This window comes from Salvelinus sp. IW2-2015, linkage group LG19, assembly GCF_002910315.2.
Source record: "Salvelinus sp. IW2-2015 linkage group LG19, ASM291031v2, whole genome shotgun sequence".
NCBI classification, from domain to species: Eukaryota; Metazoa; Chordata; class Actinopteri; order Salmoniformes; family Salmonidae; genus Salvelinus; species Salvelinus sp. IW2-2015.
The window spans coordinates 9296057-9313455 of record NC_036859.1 but is presented as its reverse complement, the minus strand read 5'-3'; the positions used below and the strand labels follow the sequence as shown (position 1 = coordinate 9313455).

Sequence of the window (17399 nt, the reverse complement as noted above, 5' to 3'; positions counted from 1 at the left end):
AGGAAATTCAGAAAAATAGCAATATAACTCGCATAAACTGATATAAATCGGTTTTAAATAACTTCGTTATGATGTTTCTAACACCTATATCGAATTAAATCCCAGACGGATATATCTTTGATCAATAACGAGAGCTTTTGAGCATGCGATTCTGATGTCCTCCCTTGCGTCCTGGCAAGCGTCGAAAAGAAGGGACATCTCACTCCATTCCCTTTTAAAAACTCTGACAAACACGTAGAGACACCATTCCACTTCTCATTGGTTACTACTGACATCCAGGGGAAGGCGGGTGCAGTTCATGTCAAGCCATAGGGCACACACAGAGTTTTAAACTGATCCGAGATCAGAGACTATTTTTCAGACCTTCGCAGTTCCTGTCATGAATTTCGCTGCAGAAAGAGTTCTGGTTCACCCACAGACATAATTCAAACGGTTTTAGAAACTAGAGATTGTTTTCTATCCAATAGTAATAATAATATGCATATTGTACGAGCAAGAGTTGAGTACGAGGCAGTTTAATTTGGGAACGCTAAATGTCGAAGTTGAAACAGCACCCCCTGTAGTGACGAAGTTATAATATGTATTGGCAATACTTCACTTAAGGGTGAGGCATGGAATAATAAAACATATTTTGTCAGGCTGAATGTTTGAAATATGAGTAGGTGATTTGAGTCATGCTTCTTCAGTAGTGGAATAAAAACAATTAGCATTTGAATGTTGTCAAGAAATACTGGAGTGATGTCAGATTGTTAATAAAATTGATTAGACCAATTTATTATACTGCTTTCATGTGTGTATATACACAAACATTTGCAACAATTATCATATTACATGTATTTTTTTAAACAAGCTGCTTTTTCAACTTGTAGAAAACAGCTAGCTACATTTTGAAGTGCTGCATTTTGATTAAAGTGGGTCACCAACGCAGTAAGTGTAACACAGCTCTTTTCTTGTTAGTCACTTCTTGTTAAATTCAGAGCCTGGATTTTCCCCTGAGGCTAATATCCATATCATGCTGCAATCAATTGAACAGGGCAAACGATAAGGTAGAACATAATTAAAATACTCCTACTACAATGTTAAAACATTCTACATTGTGACATTATTTCATTGATATCATGTAACAACTCCTTCATGTGTTTTCTGATGTTTGATCATATATCTTTTATCAGAGTATCTCTTGTCACATTGATTACAGCTAAAAGGTTTCTCTCCTGTGTGTGTTCTCTGGTGTATAGTCAGAGCCAGATGTAGAAAAACTATTCCCACATTGATCAAAGCTATAAGGTTTCTCTCCTGTGTGTGTTCTCTGGTGTATTTTAAGTTCTGATGAAGATTTGCAACCTTTCCCACAGTCAGAGCAGCAATGAGATGTCTTCCCTGTGGGTCTCTGCTGGTGTTTCTTGAGGTGTTTTGACGTGGAGAGACTCTTCTCTGCCTCATCAGCATCATGAGGTTGTTGAGGCCCCCCAGAGGATCCACGATAGTCACGTCTCTCTCCTGTGTGAATAAAAAGTCAGACAGATGGTTTAAGGCCCACAACAGCAAAAATCCACTGTAAAAAGGTGATGCCAACAGCGTAGCCATGATATTTTACAAACAATGACGTCTGTAATGAATGTTCATTATTTGACATTTGTCTTAAGACAGTCAAGTGAACAACAATAGTCATATTTTGTCTTGTTTTCCCATTAGTAGTAACATCGACGATTGTATGCTAGAAATACGTTTTTAAAGTCGTTAAAATCCTAAGCAGTGTGCCAGACAACTTTTGGTCTCCAATATAGGCACCTTCCTGTAGGTGTATGTTGTTTTTAGGTAAAGTTATGGGTCCTACAGTAGGTCTATGTTGTTGTTAGGTGAAGTTATGGATCCTACAGTAGGTCTATGGTATTGGTATAACTAGGGATTTCCGCATTAGCATGGAGGAGTTTTTGCAACCAAATTGCGTTTTAGAAAACAGAGGGCAGAGAGCAATGCAGAGAGCGATGCACCTATTTGGGGATGTCTGATAGTATTTACGCACCACCACTAATGATTTGTGGACTTTCTCAAAGTATTTTTTATCTTCACCTCAAACAGCAAGTAAACTAAGTCTTACTAAAATCAATTGGCGAATGACAATAGTTCCTCMAAGTATTTGTAAAATATTTCCAGCTCTCACTCTTGGTAAACACTCGACATGAAAGGGAAAAATGTAATGCTCTGATCCAGTGGAAATGTCATAAAATACCTGATTACTTCTTATCCCTTACACAAAYAGCCTACAGCTGTGTCTGTCCCAAACTCACTGGCGCGGGAAACTGAGGGCCCAGAATATTTTATATCAAGTTTCAAACCAACCTAGGTGACAGAAATTGAAACATTGTATCAACTATGTAGACAGGCCATGAGCAGCCAATGTGATTTATTTTAATCTGGATATTTTCTAGCTGTTTTTATTTGTTGGCTTTGTTTATTTGTTGGCTATTTTTACATAGTTGGCAATGGCAATAAAAGTTATTTAAATTTGTATAATATTCACCTCGATTTATATAGAATGTAGATTAATCACAGATAATGATTTTGAGATACAAAGACTATTATAATTATTATTACTATTATAAATTAAATTAAACTGTTCCAGTAAAATGTGAATATGAAAATCATAACTGGCACCAGATCAGTAGAAATGGTCAGATAAATTGGCACTACAAATGGAAAAGGTTGCCGACTGCTGTTGTCGCCTATTACTGGAAACTTCAGGAGCATAACGTCAGAATTTACGAAGGCCAGCAGCAGCGGGAGGAGGAAGAGTTTTTTTCTTATGGTTAGGCTATCTTGATCTCTGGTTCCCTCAAGTCATTTGTGTGTCTCAATTATTTAATAAAAACGGGTGATTCCTATGTTGATGATGTAAATGATGTTTGCTGGTCTGTGGTATGTAATGAGGAGCAACCAGACGCTGCACGCATTTATGAAATTGATTATTCCAGGTACTAATAAGCATGCACCCATTAAGAAAATGACTAAAAACTGTTAAATCCCAGTGGATTAATGAGGAATTGAAAAATGGTATGGTTGAGGGATGAGGAAAAAGGAATGGCAAATAAGTATGGCTGTACAACCGATTGGCAAACATCCTGCAAATTGAGAAATCATGTGACTAAACTGAATAAAAAGAAGAAAAACGACACAATGAAACAAAGATAAATGACATAAAAATGATAGTAAAAACTTTGGAGAACCTTACATACAATTTTGGTAAAAAATGTACTGAATCAGATGGCTCATTCATCATTAAGCTCACTACTTTTGTGATTTTTTAATTGGCAGGATTAGCAAACTTAGGCATGACATACCAGCAGCAAACGCTGACACTACACATCCAAGTATATCTGACCAAATTATGAAAGACAAGCATTGTAATTTAGAATTCCGTAAAGTCAGTGTGGAAGAGGTGAAAAAATTACTGTTGTCTATCAACAACGATAAGCCACCGGGGTCTGACAATCTAGATGGAAAATTACTGAGGATAATAGCGGACTATATTGGCACTCCTATTTTCCGTATCTTTAATTTAAGCCTACTAGAGAGCATGTTCCCTCAGGCCTGGGGGAAGCTAAAGTCATTCCACATGTGCTATGCTCTGCATAGTTAGCTCCAGGTAAAATGTTGCACTTATTTCAGCCATTCTGTGACCAAAAACAAGCTACATATGGACAGTACCAAGATAAACTGACTCCGGAAATGACAAAGCGCCTCGTAACTTTGCTGGAAATGGGACAAACGGACCCCTTCTGTGGTAACAGACTGGACGATTTGTAATCAAATCTAATTCCCAGGAATGGGGTTCAAATGAACCACAGAGACTGTGTGGGATAATAATATGGCCGTGTCCAACCCTGCTTGTTCCCTCGACTCCACTACCAACCACCAATCTCCAACAGGGCCCTTAACCTGTATCACTAGACATTTCGTAGTGAGCTACAGGTAGGAATCAGCAATGAATCCCAATAATGAGTCATCTATGGGAGGGGTAACCCTTTGTGGACAAATCTCTCAACGTATTACTGCTACCCTGGGGAGATTGAAAAACCCTTGAACATCGGCTCCAACCCTCGCCGGATGTGGCAGGGCTTGCAAACTATTACAGACTACAAAGGGAAGCACAGCCGATAGCTGCCCAGTGACACGAGCCTACCAGACCAGCTAAATTACTTMTATGCTCACTCCGAGGAAAGTAACACTGAAACATGCATGACAGCATCAGCTGTTCCGGACGACTTTGTGATCACGCTCTCCGCAGCCGATGTGAGTAAGACCTTTAAACAGGTTAACATTCACAAGGCCACAGGGACAAACGGATTACCAGGACGTCTACTCCAACCATTCACTGACCAACTGGCAAGGGTCTTCACTGACATTTTCATCCCCTGCCTGAGTCTAATACCAAGATGATTCAAGCAGACTACCATAGTCACTGTGCCCAAGAACACTAAGGTAATCTGCCTAAATGACTACCGACCCGTAGCACTCACGTCTGTAGCCATGAAGTGCTTTGAAAGGCTGGTCGTGGCTCACATCAACACTGTTAAAGTTGATGATATTTACTAGAAGAGAGAGACCAAGTTGAGACGCTAGACCAGGTGGATAAGGTATGATATTTAAGGCAGTTTAATAAGTTGCAAAGATATCTGACAACACGTGCACGGGCTCGTCCATTTAGCTCAGAGGGAGCTAGCAGGAGGAGCCCCGACTCATATTGTGCAATACATTTTATACAGTGAAATGACGTAGGTTGATTCTAGTAGTTCTGCTCTCCTGACTGGTCGCTGTGAGTGGAGGACGGTCCCCTTCAGGCTGATATCAATGTTCCATTGGTTCTCAGTAGTGTTCTTTGTCCTTGGAACTCCCGCCTGAAACAGGGGTTTGTGTGTGTGTGTGTATGCATGCGCGTGCTCGTTGAGTGCCATGCCGGTCTGGGTTGTCTCTTGTATTGACAAGATGTTGAAGCAGACACCAGCAACTGGCGCCTGAGGTCAGAGCGCCCCCCTGAGGTCAGAGCGCCCCCCTGCCTTATCAGTGCTCATAAATGGTTTGTGTCAGCCATCTCTCTCTGTGTGTGTGTGGGAGTAAGGTTAGTATCTGGCACAGGCAGAACGGGTTCATCTGTGGGGTGCAGCAAAGTGTTACAACCACGTCTGCTTTAATAATGAAGGCATTATAACAATATTATAGCTAAGTGTTAAGGTCAATAAAAACATAATTTATTACAACACCATTATCCCAGAAACCCTAGACCCACTCCAATTTGCATACCGCCCCAACAGATCCACAGATGATGCAATCTCGATTGCACTCCACACTGCACTTTCCCACCTGGACAAAAGGAACACCTATGTGAGAATGCTATTCATCGACTACAGCTCAGCGTTCAACACCATAGTGCCCTCAAAGCTCATCACTAAGCTAAGGACCCTGGGACTAAAAACACTGAGCACGCCCCCATTCTCATCGAAGGGGTTGTAGTGGAGCAGGTTGAGAGCTTCAAGTTCTTTGATATCCACATCCTTGGTGTCCACATTATAGGCTTAGTTCACTGGTGAACTGTTGAAATCATGGAAACATAATGACGATTCTAATTCTAGATTTGGAATAGAATGTGCAGCACCTTGAATATATTGCAGTTTGACTACCAATTAATAAACCAGGGAGGAATTACTGACAGAGTAGGAGCATGGTGGAGACATCCAAGAGAGGGAAATCAGGAAGGGAAATGACAGCAAGTAGTGCAGACGAAAGGGATAACAAGTTGGTGAAGCAACAGATGTGCTGGAATGACAACAATATAGATGGAATGACAACAATATAGATGGAATGACAACAATATAGATGGAATGACAACAATATAGATGGAATGACAACAATATAGATGGAATGACAACACTATAGATGGAATGAGAACAATATAGATGCTACTTTGAGAACACAAACTCTCACATCTTTCACAGCACAGAGCGAGGGAGTCCAGGGGATGACTGGAGGAGCAATGGAGGAAGCATTGTGGGATTCTCTTGGCGCGAGTACAGTTGTTGAGACTGAGTGGAGGATGGTGAAGAACAGTGGAGTGAAAAGGGCTAAAGTTGGTAATGAACAGCAGTTTAGGGTCGGAGTGGGAATCATCAGCAAGGATGTTTTTGTGGGTGACCTGTTAACGGTCTCAAAGATGGTGAAGGATGAATTGGGTAAGGTGGAATCGGTTCGAGTGACCAGGAGCGGTATGATACTGATTGTGTGTCAACAGCTCAAAAGGAGAAAGCTGTGTGTGGTTTAGGGTTAACATTTCAGTAGACGCACGTTGATTAAAACGAATGATAGACGGAAGGTTTTACTGTGGTTTGGTGAAGTGGTTCTCCCATCTTACGTAAAACCTGGGTAAGTGAGATATACAGAAGCCGCTGCAGTGTTACAATTGTAAAAAAGTTTGGGCATGTGGCGAGTGTTTGTCGAAGGAATAAATATGTCGTAGTCAGATGAAGCATGTTGTAGTTGTGATGGGAATCACGTTCCCGGAGTGCCCTGTACGGATGAAGGATGTCACAGTAGCTGAGGTGAGCGGCCCATCCAGCAGGTGTCCTATGTGGAGGCAGTGAAAATAGCTGAAGGAGTAGAGAGGAGAAGGTAGATCATGTCCCACAGTCCGCAGTGAAGCCATGCAGGAGAAGGATCCCAACACACTAATTAGTGAACAAGGTGGACTTTGTTGTGTTTATAGAGCAAGTGATAAATTACATTAATAAATTATTTAGTAACCTTCGCCAAAACTAGCAGTTTCCGCATTAGCTTGGAGGAGTTTCTTAAAACAAAATTGTGTTTGCATTGCCCTCACTGCCGCCAGTGATAAATTGCATTAATATATAAACTAAAAAACATCTAAGAAGCTAGACATCATTGTGAAGCGGCAAATAGATTTCTGGATCTCCAGGACTTCACAGACGAAATGTTACAGGGAGTACTGAATGAAGACGTTCCACCCCTCCAGGTTCCTGAACCTGTGTAGGGATCTGAAAAGTACAATTTTTGTTTGAAATTCAGGGTAGTGGAGTGAATTTGGTTCGTGTTTATTTTACGTAATTAGTATGTTTGTAATCCCAATTTTTTGTGCGTTTTCGTTATTTTTTACAAACCCGTACAGTAGGTGGCAGCAATACACCGTGATGAGTGTATTCTGACAATCAAATCAAATTTATTTAGCCCTTCGTACATCAGCTAATATCTCAAAGTGCTGTACAGAAAACCCAGCCTAAAACCCCAACAGCAAGCAATGCAGGTGTAGAAGCACGGTGGCTAGGAAAAAAAATCCCTAGAAAGCGAAAACCTAGGAAGAAACCTGGAGAGGAAGCAGGCTATGAGGGGTGGCCAGTCCTGTGCCGGGTGGAGATTTATAACAGAACATGGCCAAGATGTTCAAATGTTCATAAAGACCAGCATGGTCAATAATAATAATCACAGTAGTTATCGAGGGTGTAGCAAGTCAGCACCTCAGGAGTAAATGTCAGTTGGCTTTTCATAGCCGATCATTAAGAGTATCTCTACCGCACCTGCGGTCTCTAGAGAGTTGAAAACAGCAGGTCTGGGACAGGTAGAACGTCCGGTGGACAGGTCAGGGTTCCAATAAACCTCCGAGAAGAAGACATGGTAGGAACCAAAGTGTTGGTCAGTTTTCCAGTTGACCCTAATTAGATGTTACATTACATGTTGTTTTCTTACTTCATGTAGCCGGCTAGCTGGCCAACATATCATACATCGCTTACTCCTCTCTGAAAAGATATCGCTGCACAAACATGCTTATCTAGGCCTACACCAGCACTGGTACCAGGCAGTATTAGCTAGCTACGTTTGCGCTGACTCTAATACATTTAGCAAGCTAGCTAGCCCGCCAACTAGCGATTAGCAGCTAACTTATTTGAGCAACACCTTGTTAAGAAATACAATATTTCGCATTTAATGTAATGGCATGAAAGGATTGCCAGAATATTATACAATAACTTATCAACAGCTGTAACTTTGACCCCCAGGAAATCTACACTGGCAGTTATAGAAAGAACCATTTGCTATATAACCATTGATTCTTGAGAAATATAACTTATAATGCCTCAAATGTTTCAACCGTATTACCCCACCAGAAAACCAAAACATAAGCTTGTTTTTCTGTTTGTAAACAAATACTATATGGCTGAGGAGTAGGGTCGATCCAAGCGTTCTGACCTCACCACGACAACAAAGCACCCGGCTAACGTTGGACAGCTTTGCAGAACACAATGAGAGAAAACTCACTATTACCATTTTACTTGCCCTAGCAGAGCTGGTTAGGCTGTTTTCATGTTATCCAGAACGTTGGTGACTAACTGTGCTGCTGGCAACAATTTAATTTGAGGTTTTTTGCAGAAATGTTTACTGACACCGGCCAAACTCAACGGGTGTTGAGCATTATTAAATTCATCAGTTATCTGTGCTCTGGAACTCAAGACGAGGGTGCTCTGCAATCGGAGTAGAGAGCCAGAGCGATTTTACGAACGAACCCGAATTAAACAATGTCCATTGAGAACGCACACGACCCCTTGGCTAAGAATGACATGATAAATCAAGTCAATAACATTGGGTAGTTAGTTAGAATATAGTTATATATACTGGCAAGTTTGATGTATAAGTAGCCAACTAACGTTAGGTAGCTAGCTCACATACTGGTACATACTGCGGTAAAGATATGCTATGCGTTTTGTAGGATATGTGTAGCTTACATAACGTGTAACGTAACTTATTTGAAAAGTCATACTTTATTGCATTGCTCAACATTTGTCATAATTATTTAAAGCAGTTCATTTGTATCCGCTCTCTCGTTGGACTTCGGCTGCATATTTTCCCCATTTTCTTCTAATCTGAAAACGTTGAAGCACAACCATTTCCTGAAGAATTGCATTATGGGCCCTAAAGTACTACGTGTTATCTTCGGATTTTGGTGAATTTAGTACGACATCCGGGAACTTTTGGCATACTAACTACATTCATACTATGACCAATAAGCAGACTATATACTCAATTTACTTCACAAATAGTGCGGTTAGTATGAGTATTCTAACACAGCTCAGGACTCCGGGCAGCCATTTTGTTTGCTGTTTAAAAACTAGGTTGCCTTTAAAAAAGCCAACAAAAAAACAATCACAACCAATCTGCAGTTCAACCAATAACAAAGCTGTAATTCCACCACTGTTTTGGTAATTAAGATGATGGATGGGGCTGGAGAAATGTAACTAGTCTCGAATTCATGACAGACCATGGATGAAAGGACTGACCATCCATGATATCAACATTATAGTTTTAACCATGTTGAGGCTATACAGTGTTGATTTACATTGTTTCTAGACATTGGAGTAAAAAAAGCTTATTTGGGGTTCTGATGGAGTACACAGTTGAACTAAAGCTCATGAGGCATGTGTTATATCTTCAAGAATATTGGCTATAAATAAATAATTTAAAAGTGAAAATATGGATGTAGCAATTGACATTTCCCTTTAACACCACACATCAGGTCAACAACTTGCTGAGTTGGTGCTTCTGTTTTTAAGACAGTACTTACGAGTGTTAATCTGTTAGGTGGTGGAATGAGGACCCAAAAGCGACGTAATATGAACAGAGTCTTTATTCCAGTCTTAAACAAACAATGATACTCCTGGATATTATCAAAGGTAAATCCAAAAAACGGAAACTGAAATCCTCTCGTCAGTAGAGAGGAACGACTGGAGACGCGACCACAGACTGCAGGTCGCTTCAGGAAGGCACAGGCCGTAGCTGACATAGACACCTGCTCACACGCAGAGCTTGAAGAGCAAAAAACACGACAGGGCGGAACAAGGCACAGAACACAAACACAAACAAGGACCGACAAGGACAGAAGCGGGGAAACAGAGAGAAATAGGGACTCTAATCAGAGGGCAAAATAGGGGACAGGTGTGAAAGAGTAAATGAGGTAGTAGGAGAATGAGGAACAGCTGGGAGCAGGAACGGAACGATAGAGAGAGAGAGCGAGAGAGGGGAGAGGGAGGGGAGAGAGAGGGATAGAAAGAGGGAAAGAACCTAATAAGACCAGCGAGGGAAGCACAGGGACAAGACATGATGATTATGACAAACATGACAAGTACCCCCCCACTCACCGAGGCGCCTCCTGGCGCACTCGAGGAGGAACCCTGGCGGCAACGAAGGAAATCATCAATCAACGAACGGTCCAGCACGTCCCGAAGATGGACCCAACTCCTCTCCTCAGGACCGTAACCCTCCCAATCCACTAAGTACTGGTAACAACGTCCCCGAGAACGCATGTGTCCATGTGTCTTCCGTACCTTGTAAATAGGTGCGCCCTCGACAAGGACGGGGGGGGGGGGGATAAGACGAAACGGGCGGCGAGAAGAAAAGGCTTGCACAGGAGACACTGGAAGACAGGGTGACGCGACGAAGATGTCGCGAAGGAAGAGGCGCACAGCGAAGATTGACGACCTGAGAGACACGGAACGGACAATGAACCGCGGAGTCAACTTGCGAGAAGCTGTCGTAAGGGGAAGGTTCAGAGTGGAAAGCACACCTCTCTGACCGCGACATACTAGACTCTTAATCCTACGTTTATTGCGGCTCTCACAGTCTGCGCCTGTAACGGCAAAGTGCAGACCTGACCCTCCTCCAGGTGCGCTCACAACGTTGGACAAAAGCCTGAGCGGAGGGACCGCTGGACTCGGCGAGCTGGGACGAGAACAGAGGAGGGCTGGTACCAAGACTACTCTGAAACGGCGATAGCCCCGGTAGCAGACGAAGGAAGCGAGTTGTGAGCGTTACTCTGCCCAGGGGAGCTGTTCTGCCCAAGACGCAGGGTTTCGAAACGAAAGGCTTGCGTAATATGCGACCAATCGACTGATTGGCCCTTTCTGCTTGACCGTTAGACTGGGGATGAACCGGAAGAGAGACTGACGGAAGCACCATCAAACGACAGAACTCCCTCCAAAACTGTGACGTGATTGCGGGCCTCTGTCTGAAACGGCGTCTAACGGGAGGCCATGAATTCTGAACACATTCTCCAATGATGATTTGTTGCCGTCTCCTTAGCGGAAGGAAGCTTAGCGAGGGGAATGAAATGTGCCGCCTTAGAGAACCTATCGACAACCGTAAGAATCACAGTCTTCCCGCAGACGAAGGCAGACCGGTAATAAAGTCTAAGGCGATGTGAGACCATGGTCGAGAAGGAATGGGAAGCGTCTGAGACGACCGGCAGGAGGAGAGTTACCTGACTTAGTCTCGCGCAGTCCGAACAGCAGCCACGAAACGGCGCGTGTCACGCTCTGAGTAGGCCACCAAAACCGCTGGCGAATAGAAGCAAGCGTACCCCGAACGCCGGGTGGCCAGCTAACTGGCAGAGTGAGCCCACTGAAGAACGCCAGACGAGTAGAGACAGGAACGAACAGAGGTTACTAGGACAAGCGCGTGGCGACGCAGTGTGAGTGAGTGCTTGCTTTACCTGTCTCTCAATTCCCCAGACAGCAACCCGACACACGCCCCTCAGGAGAATCCCCTCGGGGTCGGTAGAAGCCACAGAGAGAACTAAAGACGGGTAAGGCATCAGGCTTGGTGTTCTTATTTCCCGGGCGAATAAATCACGAACTCGAAACGAGCGAAAAACAAGCCCAACGAGCTTGACGTGCATTAGAGTCGTTTGGCAGAACGGATGTACTCAAGGTTCTTTGGTCAGTCCAAACGACAAAAGGGACGGTCGCCCTCCAACCACTGTCGCCATTCGCCTAGGGCTAAGCGGATGGCGAGCAGTTCGCGGTTACCCACATCATAGTTGCGTTCCGATGGCGACAGGCGATGAGAAAAATAGCACAAGGATGACCTTATCGTCAGAATGGAAGCGCTGGGACAGAATGGCTCCCACGCCCACCTCTGAAGCGTCCACCTCGACAATGATTGTTTAGTGACGTCAGGAGTAACAAGATAGGAGCGGATGAAAACGCTTCTTGAGGAGATCAAAAGCTCCCTGGGCGGAACCGGACCACTTTAAAGCACGTCTTGACAGAAGTCAGAGCTGTGAGAGGGCAGCCACTTGACCGAATTACGAATGAAACGCCGATAGAAATTAGCGAAACCGAGAAAGCGCTGCAACTCGACACGTGACTTAGGACGGCCAATCGCTGACAGCCTGGACCTTAGCGGGATCCATCTGAATGCCTTCAGCGGAAATAACAGAACGAGAAATGTGACAGAGGAGACATGAAAGGCGCACTTTCCAGCCTTCACGTAGAGACAATTCTCAAAAGGCGCTGGAGTACACGTCGAACGTGCTGAACATGAATCTCGAGTGACGGGTGAAAAAATCAGGATATCGTTCAAGGTAAACGAAAAAAAGATGTTCAGCATGTCTCTCAGTACATCATTAACTAATGCCTGAAAGACAGCTGGAGCATTAGCGAGACCGAACGGCAAAAACCCGGTATTCAAATGCCTAACGGGAGTGTTAAACGCCGTTTTCCACTCGTCCCCCTCTCTGATGCGCACGAGATGGTAAGCGTTACGAAGGTCCAACTTAGTAAAGAACCTGGCCCCTGCAGAATCTCGAAGGCTGACGACATAAGGGAAGCGGATAACGATTCTTAACCGTTATGTCATTCAGCCCCGATAATCCACGCAGGGGCGCAGAGTACGTCCTTCTTCTTAACAAAAAAAAACCCCCGCTCCGCGGGAGAGGAAGAGGCACCACGGTACCGGCGTCGAGAGTAAACAGACAGATAATCCTCGAGAGCCTTACGTTCGGGAGCCGACAGAGAGTATAGTCTACCCCGAGGGGGAGTGGTCCCCGGAAGGAGATCAATACAACAATCATACGACCGGTGAGGAGGAGGGAGTTGGCTCTGGACCGACTGAAGACCGTGCGCAGATCATGATATTCCTCGGCACTCCTGTCAAATCACCAGGTTCCTCCTGGAAGAGGGGACAGAAGAACAGGAGGGATAGCAGACATTAACACTTCACATGACAAGAAACGTTCCAGATAGGATAGAATTACTAGACCAATATTAATAGAAGGATTTGACATACTAGCAGGGATGAACCCAAACACAGGTGTAAAAGGGACGAAAAATCAAAAAGGAAATGTTCACTGTGGTTACCAGATACTGTGAGGGTTAAAGGTAGATGTCTCACATCTGATACTGGGAGAAGACTACCATCTAAGGCGAACATGGGCGTGGGCTTCCCTAAACTGTCTGAGAGGAATGTCATGTTTCCGAGCCATGCTTCGTCCATAAACAACCCTCAGCCCAGAGTCTATCAAGGCACTGCAGGAAGCAGCCGAACCGGTCCAGCGTAGATGGACCGACAAGGTAGTACAGGATCTTGATGGAGAGACTTGAGTAGTAGCGCTCACAGTAGCCCTCGCTTACTGATGAGCTCTGGCTTTTTACTGGACATACATGACAAAATGTCCAGCAGAACCGCAATAGAGGCAAAGGCGGTTGGTGATTCTCCGTTCCTCTCCTTAGTCGAGATGCGAAACCTCCCAGCTGCATGGGCTAGTCTCTGAGCCGGTGGGAGGAGATGGTTGAGATGCGGAGAGGGGAACACCGTTAACGCGAGCTCTCTTCCACGAGCTCGGTGACGAAGATCTACCCGTCGTTCTATGCGGGATGGCGAGTGCAATCAAAGAGTCCACGCTGGAAGGAACCTCCCGGGAGAGAATCTCATCCTTGACCTCAGCGTGGAGTCCTCCAGAAAACGAGCGAGCAACGCCGGTTCGTTCCAGTCACTGGATGCAGCAAGAGTGCGAAACTCTATAGAGTAATCCGTTATGGATCGATCACCTTGACATAGGGAAGCCAGGGCCCTGGAAGCCTCCTTCCCAAAAACTGAACGATCAAAAACCCGTATCATCTCCTCTTTAAAGTTCTGATAAACGTTAGAACACTCAGCCCTTGCCTCCCAGATAGCTGTGCCCCACTCCCGAGCCCGACCATGAAGGAGAGATATGACTAAGCGATCCGACTCTCTCCTTGAGTATGTGTTGGGCTGGAGAGAGAACACAATATCACACTGGGTGGAAAGGAGCGACACTCAGTGGGCTGCAAGAGTAACATGGTGGTTATTAACCCTAGGTTCCGGAGACTCGGAAGACCAGGAAGTAGCTGTGGGCACGAGACGAAGACTCTGAAACTGTCCTGAGAGATCGGGAGACCTGACGGCCAGGGTCTCAACGGCATGACGAGCAGCAAAACAATTCCTGCTCGTGTCTGCCGAGCATTGCTCCCTGGATCTCGACGGCAGGTTGCGAGAATCCGTAGTCGTGGGTCCATTCTTGGTCGGATCCTTCTGTATGCTGGTGAATGAGGACCCAAAAGCGACGTAATAGAAACAGAGTCTTTATTCCAGTCTTAAACAAACAATGATATCCTGGTATATTATCAAAGTAAATCCAAAAACAGGAAACTGAAATCCTCTCGTCAGTAGAGAGGAACGACTGGAGACGCGACCACAGATGGCAGGTCGCTTCAGGAAGGCACAGGCCGTAGCTGACATAGACACCTGCTACACGCAGCATCTGAAGAAGGCAAAACACGACAGGGCGGAACAAGGACACAGAACAGCAAACATCAAACAAGGATCCGACAAGGACAGAAGCGGAAAACAGAGGAGAAATAGGGACTCTAATCAGAGGGCAAAATAGGGGACAGGTGTGAAAGAGTAAATGAGGTAGTAGGAGAATGAGGAACAGCTGGGAGCAGGAACGGAACGATAGAGAGAGAGAGCGAGAGAGGGAGAGAGGGAGGGGGAGAGAGAGGGATAGAAAGAGGGAAAGAACCTAATAAGACCAGCAGAGGGAAGCACAGGGACAAGACATGATGATTAATGACAAAACATGACATAATCAGGGCCCGTTCATCGTTAGAACCATTGGATGCCTTAAGATGCGTTTGGGAAACCCATATAACCAGTTTCCTCCTCTAATTCCTCCTCTTCTTCCAATGTGACAGTCATCTCCATCTTCACTCCAAAACATGCATCCTCCTCTTTCTCTGCCTCTTTTACTGTAACAACCTCTTCCTCTTTCACTCTGAACGCGTCTTCCTCTTCTTTCACTGTAACGTCTTTCTCTTCTTCTTTCACTGTAACAGCCTCACCCTCTACTTGTTTTTGTATTGTAACATCCTTCTCTTCCTCCTCCTCTTTCACTTCTTTAGCGGGAGAGTAGCTTAGTGACCTCATGGTCGGGGATGTTAGCTAGTTAGGCTAATGCTAACTTAACCAGCTCACTAGCTGACCAAAAACAACAAAGTAAATATGAAATTAAATCGGATAACTAACTAGACAACAGAAGTGGGTTTAAAACAAAGTGGATAATATACACTAAAGCGTCTAAAGAGCTTTATTGGTTCGGCTATTTTGTCTAGCAAGCTACCGAGGTGGCTGACTGACTGTTGTTGCCGTTGAAAGAAGCGTTCCGTCCACTAAGCAACATATTCGCCAGTAAGAGGAATTATATCATAGCAATGAGTGCAACATAGCGAAGGCAATATGTTTAAACTAATAGCAAACTCCAAATTAACAGACTACTCCAAATTAACAGACTACTCCAAATTAACAGACCACTCCAAATTAACAGACCACTCCAAATTAACAGACTACTCCAAATTAACAGACTACTCCAAATTAACAGACCACCCCAAATTAACAGACTACTCCAAATGAACAGACCACTCCAAATGAACAGACCACTCCAAATTAACAGACCACTCCAAATTAACAGACCAGTCCAAATTAACAGACTAGTCCAAATTAACAGACTACAATACAAGTTTAAATTGAGGTTACGTTAATCTCATTCTGCAGAGCAACCAGATGTGCAGAGAGAGAGAGAGAGGTTCAGAGCCCAGTACAGGGAAAATAGGAAGGGACAGCGAAAGCACTGAAAATCCATTTGATTATTTTTCCCGTCCTTAGTCCAAGGATTTTGACTTTATTTTTTTCAGTACAAACAAACCCCTCAAAGAGTCATCCCAATGTATTCCACTCCAAGATAGAACAAACAGAAAATGGCTGACATACAATGAAGTAACTCATTCCTTGTTCTGCTCAGTATGTCTGCATTTGCAAAACCTTCAGCCAGTGATAGTGCATTTATCAAAGGAGGAATGGAAACATGCCCATCAGAGAGTACAGGAACATGAGAGAAGCAAGACCATAGAGAAAGTGCAGAAGCCTTTTTCCTCAGAGCCAGCAAAGCAGACATCCGTACCCTTCTGAGTGATAATGTCAGTTCAACGAGACCAGGTCAGAAAGAGGAGACAGGTCACAGAACGTGTGATTGATGTAGTTAAAGTTATTGGTAAATGTGGGCGTAGCTACAGAGGACACAGAGACACAAAGCTGCACATAACTTGGAAAACATGGCCGTCAATCATGACACGTTTCTTGAGCTTATATTGTTACTAAGCAAATTATGATGTCTGCCTACAAGAGCATGTTTAGTGGAGCATTGAGAAGAGCAAGAGCAGATGGGAAGTAAAGGAAGAGGGTCCTTGGTACGTCCAAAAACAGTAAATAAAGTCATTGAGGTCATCAGATTGTTGATTCAGCAGACAATTGCTGTTGAAGTGAGAAGGCAGGGATGTTCTCAAATAGGATGGACACAACACAGGATTTAACATCCAAAGACCAGTGTGCAGTAGTTCTGCGATATGTACTGATGTTTGTCCACCAGAGACTCATTGAGGTCATTGACTGGACAGTACTTTTGTGAACCTGGTGAAACAGACCTTTTGAGAAGATGGACATAGATATCAAACAGTGTGTTGGTAATGCACAAGACAGAGTAGCTACTATGCAGGGACATACAGGGGCTTCTCTGCATCGCTCACAGGAAGAGTCTCCCTAACCAAGTACAAATATGGTGTTCCTCACATGTCCTCAACCTTGTGCTAACTGACACCCGTGGGGTTGTTGTGGCAAGTGAATCCCTTTTCTCACTACTGAATGACATTGCAGTGTTCATTCGAGATTCCCTCAAGCACATTAATCTATGGGAGGAAACCAGTGAGGAGAGGAGACACGGACCGGCTTGATGTAATTGGTGAAACACGCCGGTGGGCCAAAGACGAGGCCTTGAGGAAAGTATTTCTAAGCTTTACAAAGCCCGACTGTGTAATTTACATGCATGTGGTCATCACTATGGAAAGACTTGAACAGGATGTGACCATAAAAACCTGCCATCCGACCAAGGGTACAAGAATGCTCTCCTTCTCAACAGTTTTTTACCCCAAGCCTAAGACTCCTGAACAGGTAGTCAAATGGCTACCCAGACTATTTGCATTGTGTGCCCCCCCTCC

General features: G+C 44.3%; 1 protein-coding gene and 2 long non-coding RNA genes across 17 annotated transcripts in view; 1 reads left to right on the top strand and 2 right to left on the bottom strand.

The window, feature by feature from the left end:
• LOC139029333 (uncharacterized) overlaps positions 1-1510 on the top strand; it is a 60724-nt gene extending 59214 nt beyond the window's left edge. Inside the window, exon 3 of the long non-coding RNA XR_011481644.1 lies at positions 1456-1510. This is a non-coding gene — a long non-coding RNA (uncharacterized lncRNA). The remainder of the gene's footprint in view (positions 1-1455) is intronic.
• The window catches only part of LOC112081310 (zinc finger protein 180-like), a 175522-nt gene that overhangs the window by 117138 nt on the left and 40985 nt on the right, over positions 1-17399 (bottom strand). For 3 of the 14 annotated variants that reach the window (XM_070449078.1, XM_070449068.1, XM_070449073.1), the window contains exon 1: positions 15112-15511. The exons of the other annotated variants lie outside the window; for them this stretch is intronic. In XM_070449078.1, coding sequence (XP_070305179.1) covers positions 15112-15279 — 168 coding nt within the window. In that variant the 5' untranslated portion in view covers positions 15280-15511. Of the gene's footprint in view, positions 1-15111; positions 15512-17399 lie in introns of those variants that run through there. 14 annotated transcript variants of the gene reach the window in all.
• LOC139029334 (uncharacterized) lies at positions 745-9630 on the bottom strand. 2 transcript variants are annotated; one of them, XR_011481646.1, is made up of 2 exons: positions 9620-9630; positions 745-1500 (listed from the first exon to the last, which is right to left on the bottom strand). It is a non-coding gene; the product is annotated as an uncharacterized lncRNA (long non-coding RNA). The 2 variants fall into 2 exon arrangements; XR_011481645.1 differs by lacking the exon at positions 9620-9630 and adding an exon at positions 8819-8906.